This window comes from Syzygium oleosum, unplaced genomic scaffold (genome assembly GCF_021117445.2).
Source record: "Syzygium oleosum isolate NSW1041296 unplaced genomic scaffold, Sole_v2.1 Sole_v2.11, whole genome shotgun sequence".
Lineage (NCBI taxonomy): Eukaryota > Viridiplantae > Streptophyta > Magnoliopsida > Myrtales > Myrtaceae > Syzygium > Syzygium oleosum.
Window position 1 is genome coordinate 1,677,244 of NW_026607495.1, and position 11,600 is coordinate 1,688,843.

The following is an 11,600-nucleotide window of genomic DNA, read 5'->3' on the forward strand; positions in this document are numbered from 1 at the left end:
CTTATCAAGTATTCAGACCTCCAAATAGCAAATTGCTCAAGAGACACTAATAGAGTGGCGGATTGGATCGTTCAAGCCTAAAGACAAAGGGTCCTACCTTACAATTGAGTCTCCGACCGCTCTCAGGCCCTTTGGGATTTATTATACTCTGAGCTCATTCATCGTACTCCCACATTATTTCTTGATGAAAGGCAAGGAATTTTCACCGACCACCAAAAAGAAACCCTCTTCAATGAGTTTTTTTGGCATAACAACTCGGCCTATGATTCTGCTACGCCATGGCATGTGATGCCCCGGCAACGGCGGAAGCAGACGGACTGATCATATCGGCACTTTCCTCTTCCAACTTGAATCAAAGCCACCTCGTTCGGCTTTTGCTGCATGGCCTTAAACAGTGACTCAAATCAGGCAAAATCCTGAGCAAAGCTTTCTGGTAGACAGGTGAAAAAGACACGTTCAACTTGCCAATCCAATGATGAAAAGGGGGAGATTCGGATCGGTTAAATCTTTGCTCACAACATGGAGATTCTTTTACTTGAAGCAGCGTGCCGTGTGAAATCAGATTACTGGGTCGCGTCGGGGCAAAAAAGCTCCATCGCTCGGCGTGGCGACACTGCGAAAAAAAGCATTATCTTTACGTAAAGCCGAGCACTCAGGGAATGAAACTAGCACGATCTTCGTCAGATGTGACATGCAGAATCCCGGCTGCATGTGTGGCGTAACGCAGATTCATGATCAAGCGGGCATGGACCAGAACAACTTTAGCAATATGTACAAAGCGAACTGATCCAGACACTTATCCAACAATGTATAGGATCAAAATCGGCTAGATATGTTCATTATGAGACGATCATCTATTACGTCCGTCGTGTGTGGAAAAACTATATCCTATAAGTGATGCAAGCACATTCCGATGTGCGCGAGATTCGGTTGCTTAGACGAAAGCAAATTTCGAGTTCGTCGACATCCTAGAAAACCACAGCTTTATTATGTCATGTCAAGGCAAAGTTGAAGTACAAGACTCAACGAAGCAGACACACGTACATGCACTTACCCCCAAACACACATAGACTTACTTAAGAAAATAGTAAAGAGACATTTCTTTTATTCCACTACTGAATAAGCTCAAACAGTTGCAATAGGACCCAAATTGATGGACGACTCGATGGTCTTCATCGCCTCAAACCTCGGCTCCTTGGCCTGGAACTTGAGTCCTGCATAGAGCTTCATGTAGTCCTCAAACACAAACTTTGGGTACACTTGGCCCTTCACCTCTTTCTCCACCAACTCTGGCGCAGGGTATATGACTGCGTCGCTCCCAGGGTTGTAGAACGACGCGATGGACATCCGGTTCCCATCGGTCTGTGCGATCACCCGGTGCTCGATGCTCTTGTACTTGCCATTCGTAATGACCTATATCATTGCCAAGTGATTAAGTTGATTTGAGACCTCAAATTATGAGCATCTCAGCTATCAAGAATTAAGAGTTGAGATCACAATACACATACCTCGAGTTGGTCGCCCAAGTTGATGACGATGGAGTGACGCATCGGAGGGACGTCGACCCACTGGCCGTCCTTGAGGAGCTGGAGGCCACTGACCTTGTCGTCCTGGAAGAGGAGGATGAGGCCGCCGGCATCGGTGTGGGCCCGGAGCCCCTTGATGAGGTCCGGCTTCGGGCACGGGGGGTAGTTGCTCACCTTGGTGCCGAAGGTCGGCCCTTTAGACCCATAAAACGCTCTCTTCAAGTAACCTTTTTCCAAGCCAAGATTCTCACAGAACAAGTCCAGAAGCAGCTCAGCTAGCTTCTCCAATTCTAGGGCAAATTGCTTCATAGCCTTCCTGTTAATTATAATCACATGTAAGGATATACCCTTAGTCTCAAAATACTAGAATATTGAGGACGGGGGCCGCTACCGATTTTTATGGTGTGGTCCATACAACTGCTAATAAAGGGTACAGATGGAATCAAAATCAAAATTTCGCCAATACAAGTAAAACATGATGAAATGCAGAATCTTCAATAATGGATGGTGCTTCGTGCGTGAAAAAGATCATACCCACAGGGACTGGTACCCGGGCATGAACGTGACATTCAAAATTTAACCAGATCTGAGCTTCAGTCTTCGATATCATGTTAAATGACTACTTGAATGTCCAAATATGTGGGAAAAGTTGAAAGGACTCAGAGATATCATTATATAAATTATGTCTTTACCAAAGTGAGCAATGTTAAAGACATCAAGGCACAAATAAAAGATATGTTAAGTGATCAATCACCGGTGATCTTCTTCGAGATCGGGGACTTCGGAGATGTTAGAGACCGGGAGATGGCGGATGTGGAACGTGCTCTCCCAGTCGATGTTGTCGATCTCGGACTGAGTGGCCTCGAGGCCTTTGCTCGCCACCATCTGCTTGAACTTTTGCTCCATGCACTTCTTGTAGTGCTCCTTGGTCAGCCTCTCCACATTGTCCATCAGTTGGTGTGATAGCCCATGGTTCACCAACTTCACAGAATCAAAATAAAATCAGCACATAGAAACGATTGTTATAGACCATCACACAAAACACAGTCTGTCTTAATGAAATAGTTCACATAATATACTTCATGGGTTGTTTAGTAAAAGCTTAATTACCTCAAAGAAGCCCCAATTTTCACAGGCATCTTTGATCTTGGCCATGGTGGTTCCTCTCACTTCACCATTAAGCTTCTCCAGATCAATCACAGGGAACGACTCCATCTCTCTCTCTCTCTCTCTCTCTCTCAAGTTTCTTGTGTAGTTTTGAGATTTGAAATGAAATGGGGGTGATATTTATAGGCGCTGAAAGTGTGATCAACAGGGAAGGAAGAGAATTGAGAACAAGGGTCTTTGAGTAATTGGCAGAATCAAATGTGTTAAAGAAAATTAGGATATTTTTCTATATTAGAGATAATTAGAATATTTATGTTGGTTTTCTGTACCTCTCAAGATTACGCGATATCTCATTTTGATTATGCGTATCTTGATTTAATATATGTTACTTTATTTAGTCATATTAAAAAGTCTACAAATAAGTCGATGTACTATATCGAATCATATAAAAATTTCTCATATTTTATCTTTCGCATTATTATTAAGTAAATGAAAAGGAAAAAGTTACAGGTCCAAATCTAAGTTAAGAAGGAATTGAACTCGTGGAGCATGAATGTGATCACATCTCAAATGATGGACCCCTACCATGTTGTGTCACTGAGGCACTGTCCAGTCATCTTCTTTGTTGGGTTGGTTTTCTTGGGTCCCATTCTGGTGCAACTTCACGCCACTGCTAATTTTGCTTTTTCTTGATGAGCATGACCAAAAAAGAAAAAAAAATTGCAAATTCTTTCCATTACTCATGCACTATACATATAGGATGCTGTGAAAATAGCATCTATGGAGCTGCTTTGTCAGTCCCCAGCTTGACTTTGGAGTATGGTTTCAATGGGAAGTCTTTGCAAAACACCTTGAATTTCCCTGCCTTACGCCTTCACATCAATTACCCTCGTGTCTTTATTTATTTATGAAAATGTCATTCTCTTTCAAAAAATGCCAATCCCAAAACCCTAAATTCTCACTTCCACCCAACACACTCAAAATCAACTAAAGACCAGGCCACCCAAACCCTAAACAAGAGGCTAAAATGAGCTTGCAAGGAGGAGTCATTTGGTCTTTCCATTGTGGGGTTTTTGCTCGAAGGTACCTGAACGGTGTTTGAAGAAATCAGAGGTACGTAAGTGGGTCATTGGATCGAGTGCGATGTATGCTTTTTTTTGTGCTTTCCCATCTACTTATCTTTTTGAACTTTCGCATGGATATATAGTAACTTTACATATATTCTACATGATATGTGAACCATGGAGATAATTACATCTAGACCCTCAACTTACCTCCCATTGATGCCAACCTCCGAGTTTTACACTTACACAGATATGTCAAAGTGCTTGTGAGGCTAACATGATACGATGTTAGTATCATTCAAGTAAGCATGATACATAGTACAAGAAATTTCAGTGTGATCTGTGGAGCTATTTATTCATGATTGTAGCTGCTGAGTACGACCCAATTAATTTGGAAGGAACCAACCAGCTATACCTGTACGTTTTCATGACAGCGATTCATATCTTCTCTGTTGTAGGGGTCGATTTTTCATTAACCGGTGTCTGACAGATGTGTCTGCAAGGATGCATGGCTTAGATCTCTCTTGTGCTTTACCTCTTTAAACGTATATATCTGAAAGGTTAAGTTGTATTTTGGGAGATTATCGCTTTAAAAAAGTGAATTCACAGGCTTCTTACCAAACGATAGTTCTTTTTTCGGTATCATCTTCTGCAAACCTCAAAACAGATAGTTTTATATATTTTTTCTGGCTTAATTTCCTTTAAAAAATCATCGAATTCAGGTCGGATTCCAATTATGGCCTAAACTCTTTCTTATCTCACAAAAAAAATTCAACTTTAGATCTAACCCAAACATTTTGTTATGTCTCATAAAAAAACATAAACTTTAGGTTGAGTTTCAATCCCGATTCGACTATTTTGTTGTCTTGTGACAAAACAGAAACTTTTAGTCGGCACTCAAATTTGCCACCTGTCAAGTTTCCGTCCCATGATGCCTTGGAACATTCGACATTCTACTTCATGTGCACGCAACTGAAACTTGAGAGGGGGCTTAATTTGGATACCTATTGAAAATTTGTGCTTTTTTATGAGATAAAAATTAGTGCTTTTTAAGGAATTTGACCATTTTTTTTATATATATACTATAAACTATTCTTGCAGAACAATTTTTGGACAAGTGATTCTTATACATAAATATCGATGACTTTTACTAAAATGGTTAAGATTCTATAGATAAGATGTGTCCATCAAAGATCTTTGTCTTCATCCCCACTCTGTGAAAATGGGGACAATAATTGAGCAACACAACATCCTGGATACAAATGCTATCACCATCATCATCATCAATGCAGGTCCTACCAGTTTGATCCAATCATTTTGTCCTTTTGATTTCTGATTTTCCTTCCATGGGGATCTGCCATGGTGATGACCAACTATAACATCACAGCAAGCCTTACACAGTAGAAAGAGAAAAACCAAGGCATGCCAAGCAGAAAATCATCAACGAGGTGAAACAAGAAAGTAGGAAGAAAGGTGTGATGGCCGGTGAACTAAATGGGGAAGGACAACTCTTTTAATCATTGTGGATCTGAGCAAGGATTTTCATTGTTTTGGGGGTGCGCAAAAGTAAAAAAAAAATAATGATAATATAATTACAAAAATATGCATGCCATTGGAGATCATATTGTATCATATTATAAAATGAATTTCAATCACTCTATGCCAACCGTAACATATTTATCCTAAACTTTTTATTGTGACATAAAAAACCTCAAACTATTCACTATGACACAGTTATCCTAAACTTCGTATGATATAAAAAACCTTAAACTTGTATTTGTACGACACATTTACACTTCGTTAAGGTTCCGTAAGATGATTTTTCAACCAAAAAAATATCATTTTTATTTCACTTGCCACGTCAACTCTGTTTGCTTTTCAGTGTCTATGTAGATTGATTTTTAATGATGGTCATTGATAGAACCTTGATGGAGGGTATATATGTTACATAAGTACAAGTTTATGATTGTTGGTGTCACAAAAAAATTAGGATAAATATATCACAGTAAGCATAATTTGGAGTTTTTTGTGACTTGTCCTAAAAAAAACCTTAAAGTGGGATTATTTTCGCAATGTAACCCCAGTTTAGTTTTGTCCCAAACAACCCCTTAAACGTGATAACTTTGCATCAATTGACCTCTTACGCTCACGAGTGCCCCTCGCATTTACATCTCATACCATTTTTAAGGTTTTTGTTTCCCGAAAATCTATGCTTATTCAATAGTTAAAACTCTATACATATCAATGCGGTTTTCTTTAATTTAAAGGAAAAGCGAAAATGTTTAGGTAAACCCCCTTTACCATCTATGGTTAGTCATATCCATTCTCAAATGATTCTTTAGTATGGAAAAACTGAATTTCCGCGTGTTGGGCAAACCTCCCTAAGAGATTTAGATGATACAAAAACTATCTTTATTAATGTTTAGTTGCTAAATGCAGATGTTTTTCAAAATCAGGCAATGATGATCTCTAAAAGACTGCGATTGTATCATTGAATCCTAAGGATGTCTACAAAGTGTGAATACCTCGATAAATGGCGAACAAGATATTAAGCGTTGAGATATCTACAAGCAGAATGGATCTGGTAGAAGGTGAACAACACTACAAAAAAACACCGGATTAGCGACGGAAAACGTGGAAAAATCCGTCGCAAATCGAATTTGCGACGGATTTTGCGATCGTCGCAAAATTTTGCGACGGAAAATTCACAAGTTCGTCGCAAATTTGCGACGAAAAATAATTCGTCGCAAATTTTGCGACGAACGTTTGTCCGTCGCAAAATTCGTCGCAAAAGTCCGTCGCAAATTTCGTCGCAAAATTTGCGATGAACGTTTGTCCGTCGCAAAATTTGCGACGAACATTTGTCCGTCGCAAAATTCGTCGCAAAATTTGCGACAAACGCTTGTCCGTTGCAAAATTCGTCGCAAAATTTGCGACGAACGTTGTCCGTCGCAAAAATCCGTCGCAATTTCGTCGCAAAATTCGTCGCAATTTTCGTCATAAAATTTGTCGCGAATTTCGTTAGAAAATTCGTCGCGAATTTCGTCGCAAATTAGTGACAAACTTTAATGATAGCAAAATTCGGCTTAAAATATTCGTCGCTATTTTTATATCATTTCGGCCATAAATTCTTATCCATATCAATCAAAGGAGACAATGATATATAATTGAAACAGAAAAACGAACAAACGCAAAATTCTGAAAATTTTGCGACGGAAAATTCACAAGTTCGTCGCAAATTTGCGACGAAAAATAATTCGTCGCAAAATTCGTCGCAAATTTTGCGACGAACGTTTGTCCGTCGCAAAATTCGTCGCAAAAGTCCGTCGCAAATTTCGTCGCAAAATTTGCGATGAACGTTTGTCCGTCGCAAAATTTGCGACGAACGTTTGTCCGTCGCAAAATTCGTCGCAAAATTTGCGACAAACGCTTGTCCGTCGCAAAATTCGTCGCAAAATTTGCGACGAACGTTGTCCGTCGCAAAAATCCATCGCAATTTCGTCGCAATTTTCGTCATAAAATTTGTCGCGAATTTCGTTAGAAAATTCGTCGCGAATTTCGTCGCAAATTAGTGACAAACTTTAATGATAGCAAAATTCGGCTTAAAATATTCGTCGCTATTTTTATATCATTTCGGCCATAAATTCTTATCCATATCAATCAAAGGAGACAATAATATATAATTGAAACAGAAAAACGAACAAACGCAAAATTCTGACAAACCAGCCACAATGACATATAATTGAAACAAATAACAGAAGGAAAGTTGTAGAGTCTTACATGATACTATTTGATATCCAATCTTACAATACAGTCAAAACATGAACTAAGAGACGGGACAACCATAGAAGACGCAAAAAAATCATACAGAAGAAGACGCGGCTTTGGTACGATGGCAGGACACCAAAAGTAGTCACTTTTGTCAAGACCTGAGGAAATGTCGATACATAAATCAGTCCAGAATATAAACAAAGCGTTTATGCATGGATGTGGAACTAGGTGTAAAATAACAAAAGGGTTAACAAAAATACGTTTAGGGACGAACATAAATGTTCTTACATATGAATATGAGTGAAATTATGAAAAATCAAGATTATGAAGCAAGCTTACCCCCGATTTTGAGAATTTTAACTAGAAAGACCGGAGAAAATCTTCATCATCATCATCATCAGCAGCATTCTCGGCATCAATGTGTTGGTCATCATTGTACCCATCACCTACTGGATTGGCTGGAGCTACAGGAGGATCGCCATAGCGATTGATGTTAAGGTGTTGCATAACGACTCTCATTTGTTCTTTCAAGTTTTGTATTTGTTCATCCTTCTTAACAAGTAAATTATTGAGACGATGCACTTCTTGGGTCAAATTCTCGTGCAGTCGTGACTTCCTTCGACCACCCCAGTGGATGATGAACTTCCGAGACCATTCGGCATGAACATCCTTGATAATGATCCCATCCCAAATATTGTCCCTTTTTCGCCCCACCGTTGCCTCCATCCATAATGCCATATTATCAAAGCGGTGGCGGACTCGAGACAATCATCACTACCACTAGCACTGCTCATTAAAAGTTCATCATATTTTTCCTACATTAACAATATAGATGAAAATAAAATCACTATATATATCTACCAAAAATATTGAAAGCATTCACGGTTTTCATTATAGTTTACATATAAGCCAAAGTATAACCTTACATACCTTAACAGCTTTTACTCGATCGCCAGTCCATGTCTTATCTTTCTTTTGAAATGTGCGTTCAAATGTTGCTGCAAATGTCGGTTCCGTCCCCAATTCATGTGCCTACAAAATGTAAACATGAGTAATTGAATTAAATTAACTGATAACTCATTTAACAGACTTACCATTCGTTTGTGATGCTCCGCAATGTTGATAGAGCCCCCAGCATATGTGGCTGACCCATCACTAGAACTAGAAGATCGATTCTTCTTATTCCGCTCACAGAGTTGCCGACTCTGTTCAGATGTCCAAAATGTCTTAATTGCCTCTCAATTGTCAGCTGTAAAGAAAGACGGCTTCGCCGCTTGCTTGCTCTTCGCTCTATTCATGACATTTCGCATAAAATCACTTATTTTCTTATCGAAAATTCTTCTCACTTCATTGTCTTCCGATTCCTCCCACTTGAACTTCCGCTGCAATGAATAAAAACACAAATTGAAAGTTATTATGATGATTACATATCCATAACCATGCACCAGACAAATATAGACAGATTTTGTAAAGTTCATGTCAGGGAAAATATCTGGTCCTTTAGGTATCGAAAACTACAGAGTTGTTCTGGTCCCTTTACATCATTCTTGACCATCAATATACTACACCACACTTAATTGGTGAGAAAATAAAATATGTAAAACTTACCTTGAACTCATTCCACCACATTTCTTTCACTTCTTGTGGAACATTTCTGTAAGTAATATACTCTCCCATCCAAAAGTTTCTTACTATTTTGTTCAATTCCCTCACAACAGACGGAGCATCCGTGAATCTGCATTCATATGAATATTGTGCAACATGGACAATTCAATTGACATCAATATCTAAAACCCTAAATATTACATATACTAAAATAAAAATGAAGTACTTACGAATCTCCAAATGGGCATATGAAGAATCGGTTATCTTCTTGACCTATGTTTCCGTCAATATTCGATTGTTCCGCCGAATAATGGGGTGGAACGGAAGGAGAGGGAGCTAAAGGAGATTGAACTGGAGAACGTTCAGTTCGCATGTGGCCAAGTCCCGTAACATGTTGTTGAGTGTTGGAGGAAGGGCCAACGTGTCCATATTGTGACGGACCATACTGTGGTTGAGGGTTAGATGCCGGGACAGGGGAAGAGGAAAGGGCCGGGGACGAGGACGAGGAAGAGCCTTGTCTTCTAGGCATGTGACCTCCACGTTTAAACTGACAAGTAGGAAGGTTATGCGAATATGTACAAAACTATTGACACGTATTACGAACACATAATGATGTACATGACGAAGCTTACCATTTTGATGGAAAGACTGAGAAAATGTTTCCTTGAAATGAGCCAATGTCGAGTGTTTATGACGTGCAATTTCCTACAAACAAATATACTATGAATCCCATTCATTTTGATATGAAACATCAATGTATGAGCACGACTTGGGTGGCTACAGGTATTAAACATCACTATATGAATCGCATTCATTTTGATTAAATTTTTTTTTACAACGTACAAAAATTTAAATTTCACTGAAAGTGGGTGGCCACAGGTATTCTGAGTCATTCTGTACAGTTTTGTAAGAAAAAAACTATTATTATTGCAAAAAAAAATTCTGGGCCCAAAAAACAAATTTCACTAACAGTTAGTGGCCACCGATATTCTAAGACATTTTGTAAAGTTTTGAAATTTTAAAATTATAAGGATTTTTAAATTATTATTTTTTAATATAAATTTTTTTCGTGAAATAAAAAAAATTGTCCATACTAAAATTGGGTGGCCACAGGTAGTCTAAGCTATTAGGTAAAGTTTCCAAAATTTTTGTCCTTATTTATTTTAATAGTTTTTAGGGCACGTTAAAAAAATTAAATATAACTAAAAGTGGGTGGCCACAGGTATTAGAAGTCATTCCGTGAAGTTTTGAAAATTTTTAAATTCTAATTTTTTTTTGGCCATCTAAAGAAATTTACATTTCGCTGCAAGTTGATGGCCAAATGTTTTCTAGGCAATTCTGTGCAGTATTGAAATTTTATATTTTTTTAATTTTTTTTTCACCCAAAAAAAATAAAAATTTCCCTCACAATGGGTGACCACATTTATGTTAAGCCATTTTATAATGTTATGAAAATTTTTAATTTTTTAATATATTTTTCCCCGGAACGTTAAAAAATCTAAATTTCATTGAAAATGGGTTGTCACTATTAATTTTTGCCATTTTGTGATATTCTGAAATTTTTGTTTTTTAAAAAGTTTAAAAAACTTTTACGGTCAAATTTCATATTTGTTGCCAACATATACCATTGTTTTAATTTTCCGTAATTTTCCTTGATTTTTTATAGAATTATTCAATTTTCAAGCATTTTACGTGAAAACGCTTAATCAATCAACTTATCGTCATTTAACGCTTAATCATCCACATAATAGACAAATTAACCGGTCGACCATTGATCAAAGCCACATGCAATCCCGAAATCGACCAAGAATTTAGCCAACGAAAAGTGACCCTAAATAATCCTTAAACAAGTCCGACTAATTACCTAATTATACTAACTAGGGTTTAGAGAGTTGCTTACTTGGTTCAAGGACAATAAAAATCGACCGATAGAACGGTGGCGGTCCCGACGCAAGCGTGAGCTCAAATGGTGACTAGTCGGCCGTGTGCTCGGCCACGACCGGGAGAACGACGGCAAGCTCGGCGGCGACGGCGTCAGGGGCGGCGACGGTGTCGGCGGCGGCAATGGCGTGGGGGCGGCGACGGCGTCGGCGACGGCGGCGGGCCGACCGGCCACAGCCTCGGCCGGCGACTGGGAGGCGGATACTAGGTTCCGTCGCAAATTTGCGACGGAATTAGTTTTGCGTCGCAAATTTCCGACGGATACTCAACTCCGTCGCAATTTGCGATGGAATTTTCATAATATCCGTCGCAAATTTGCGACGGAAGACTATTTCCGTCGCAAATTTGCAACGGAAATAGTCTTCCGTCATAAATTTGCGACGGAAATAGTCTTCCGTCGCAAATTTGCCACGGAAATAGTCTTCCGTCGCAAATTTGCGACGGATACTCAAATCCGTCGCAAATTTTGCGACGGAATTTTTTTTATTCGTCGCAAATTTGCGACGGAATCGAATATCCGTCGCAAATTTGCGACGGAAATAGTCTTCCGTCGCAAATTTGCGACGGATACTCAAATCCGTCGCAA

The 11,600-nt window shown here is 38.9% G+C and overlaps 1 protein-coding gene across 1 annotated transcript; it reads right to left on the reverse strand.

Annotated features, from left to right (window-relative positions):
* Positions 1 to 969: 969 nt before the first annotated feature.
* LOC115689312 (1-aminocyclopropane-1-carboxylate oxidase) lies at positions 970 to 2,795 on the reverse strand. Its single transcript, XM_030615320.2, has 4 exons — positions 2,637 to 2,795; positions 2,281 to 2,507; positions 1,509 to 1,842; positions 970 to 1,413 (listed from the first exon to the last, which is right to left on the reverse strand). Exons 1-4 carry the CDS (start codon positions 2,739 to 2,741, stop codon positions 1,126 to 1,128), a joined length of 954 nt encoding a protein of 317 aa, XP_030471180.2. The 5' UTR covers positions 2,742 to 2,795; the 3' UTR covers positions 970 to 1,125.
* Between the last annotated feature and the right edge of the window lie 8,805 nt (positions 2,796 to 11,600).

Coding starts and splice junctions, on each gene's coding strand:
- LOC115689312 (XM_030615320.2), bottom strand. CDS start 2,741: ATGGAGTCGTTCCCTGTGATTGATCTGGAGAAGCTTAATGGTGAAGTG. Junction 1,843..2,280: donor GATCTCGAAGAAGATCACCG/GTGATTGATCAC, acceptor TATAATTAACAG/GAAGGCTATGAAGCAATTTG. Junction 1,414..1,508: donor ACTTGGGCGACCAACTCGAG/GTATGTGTATTG, acceptor GCAATGATATAG/GTCATTACGAATGGCAAGTA.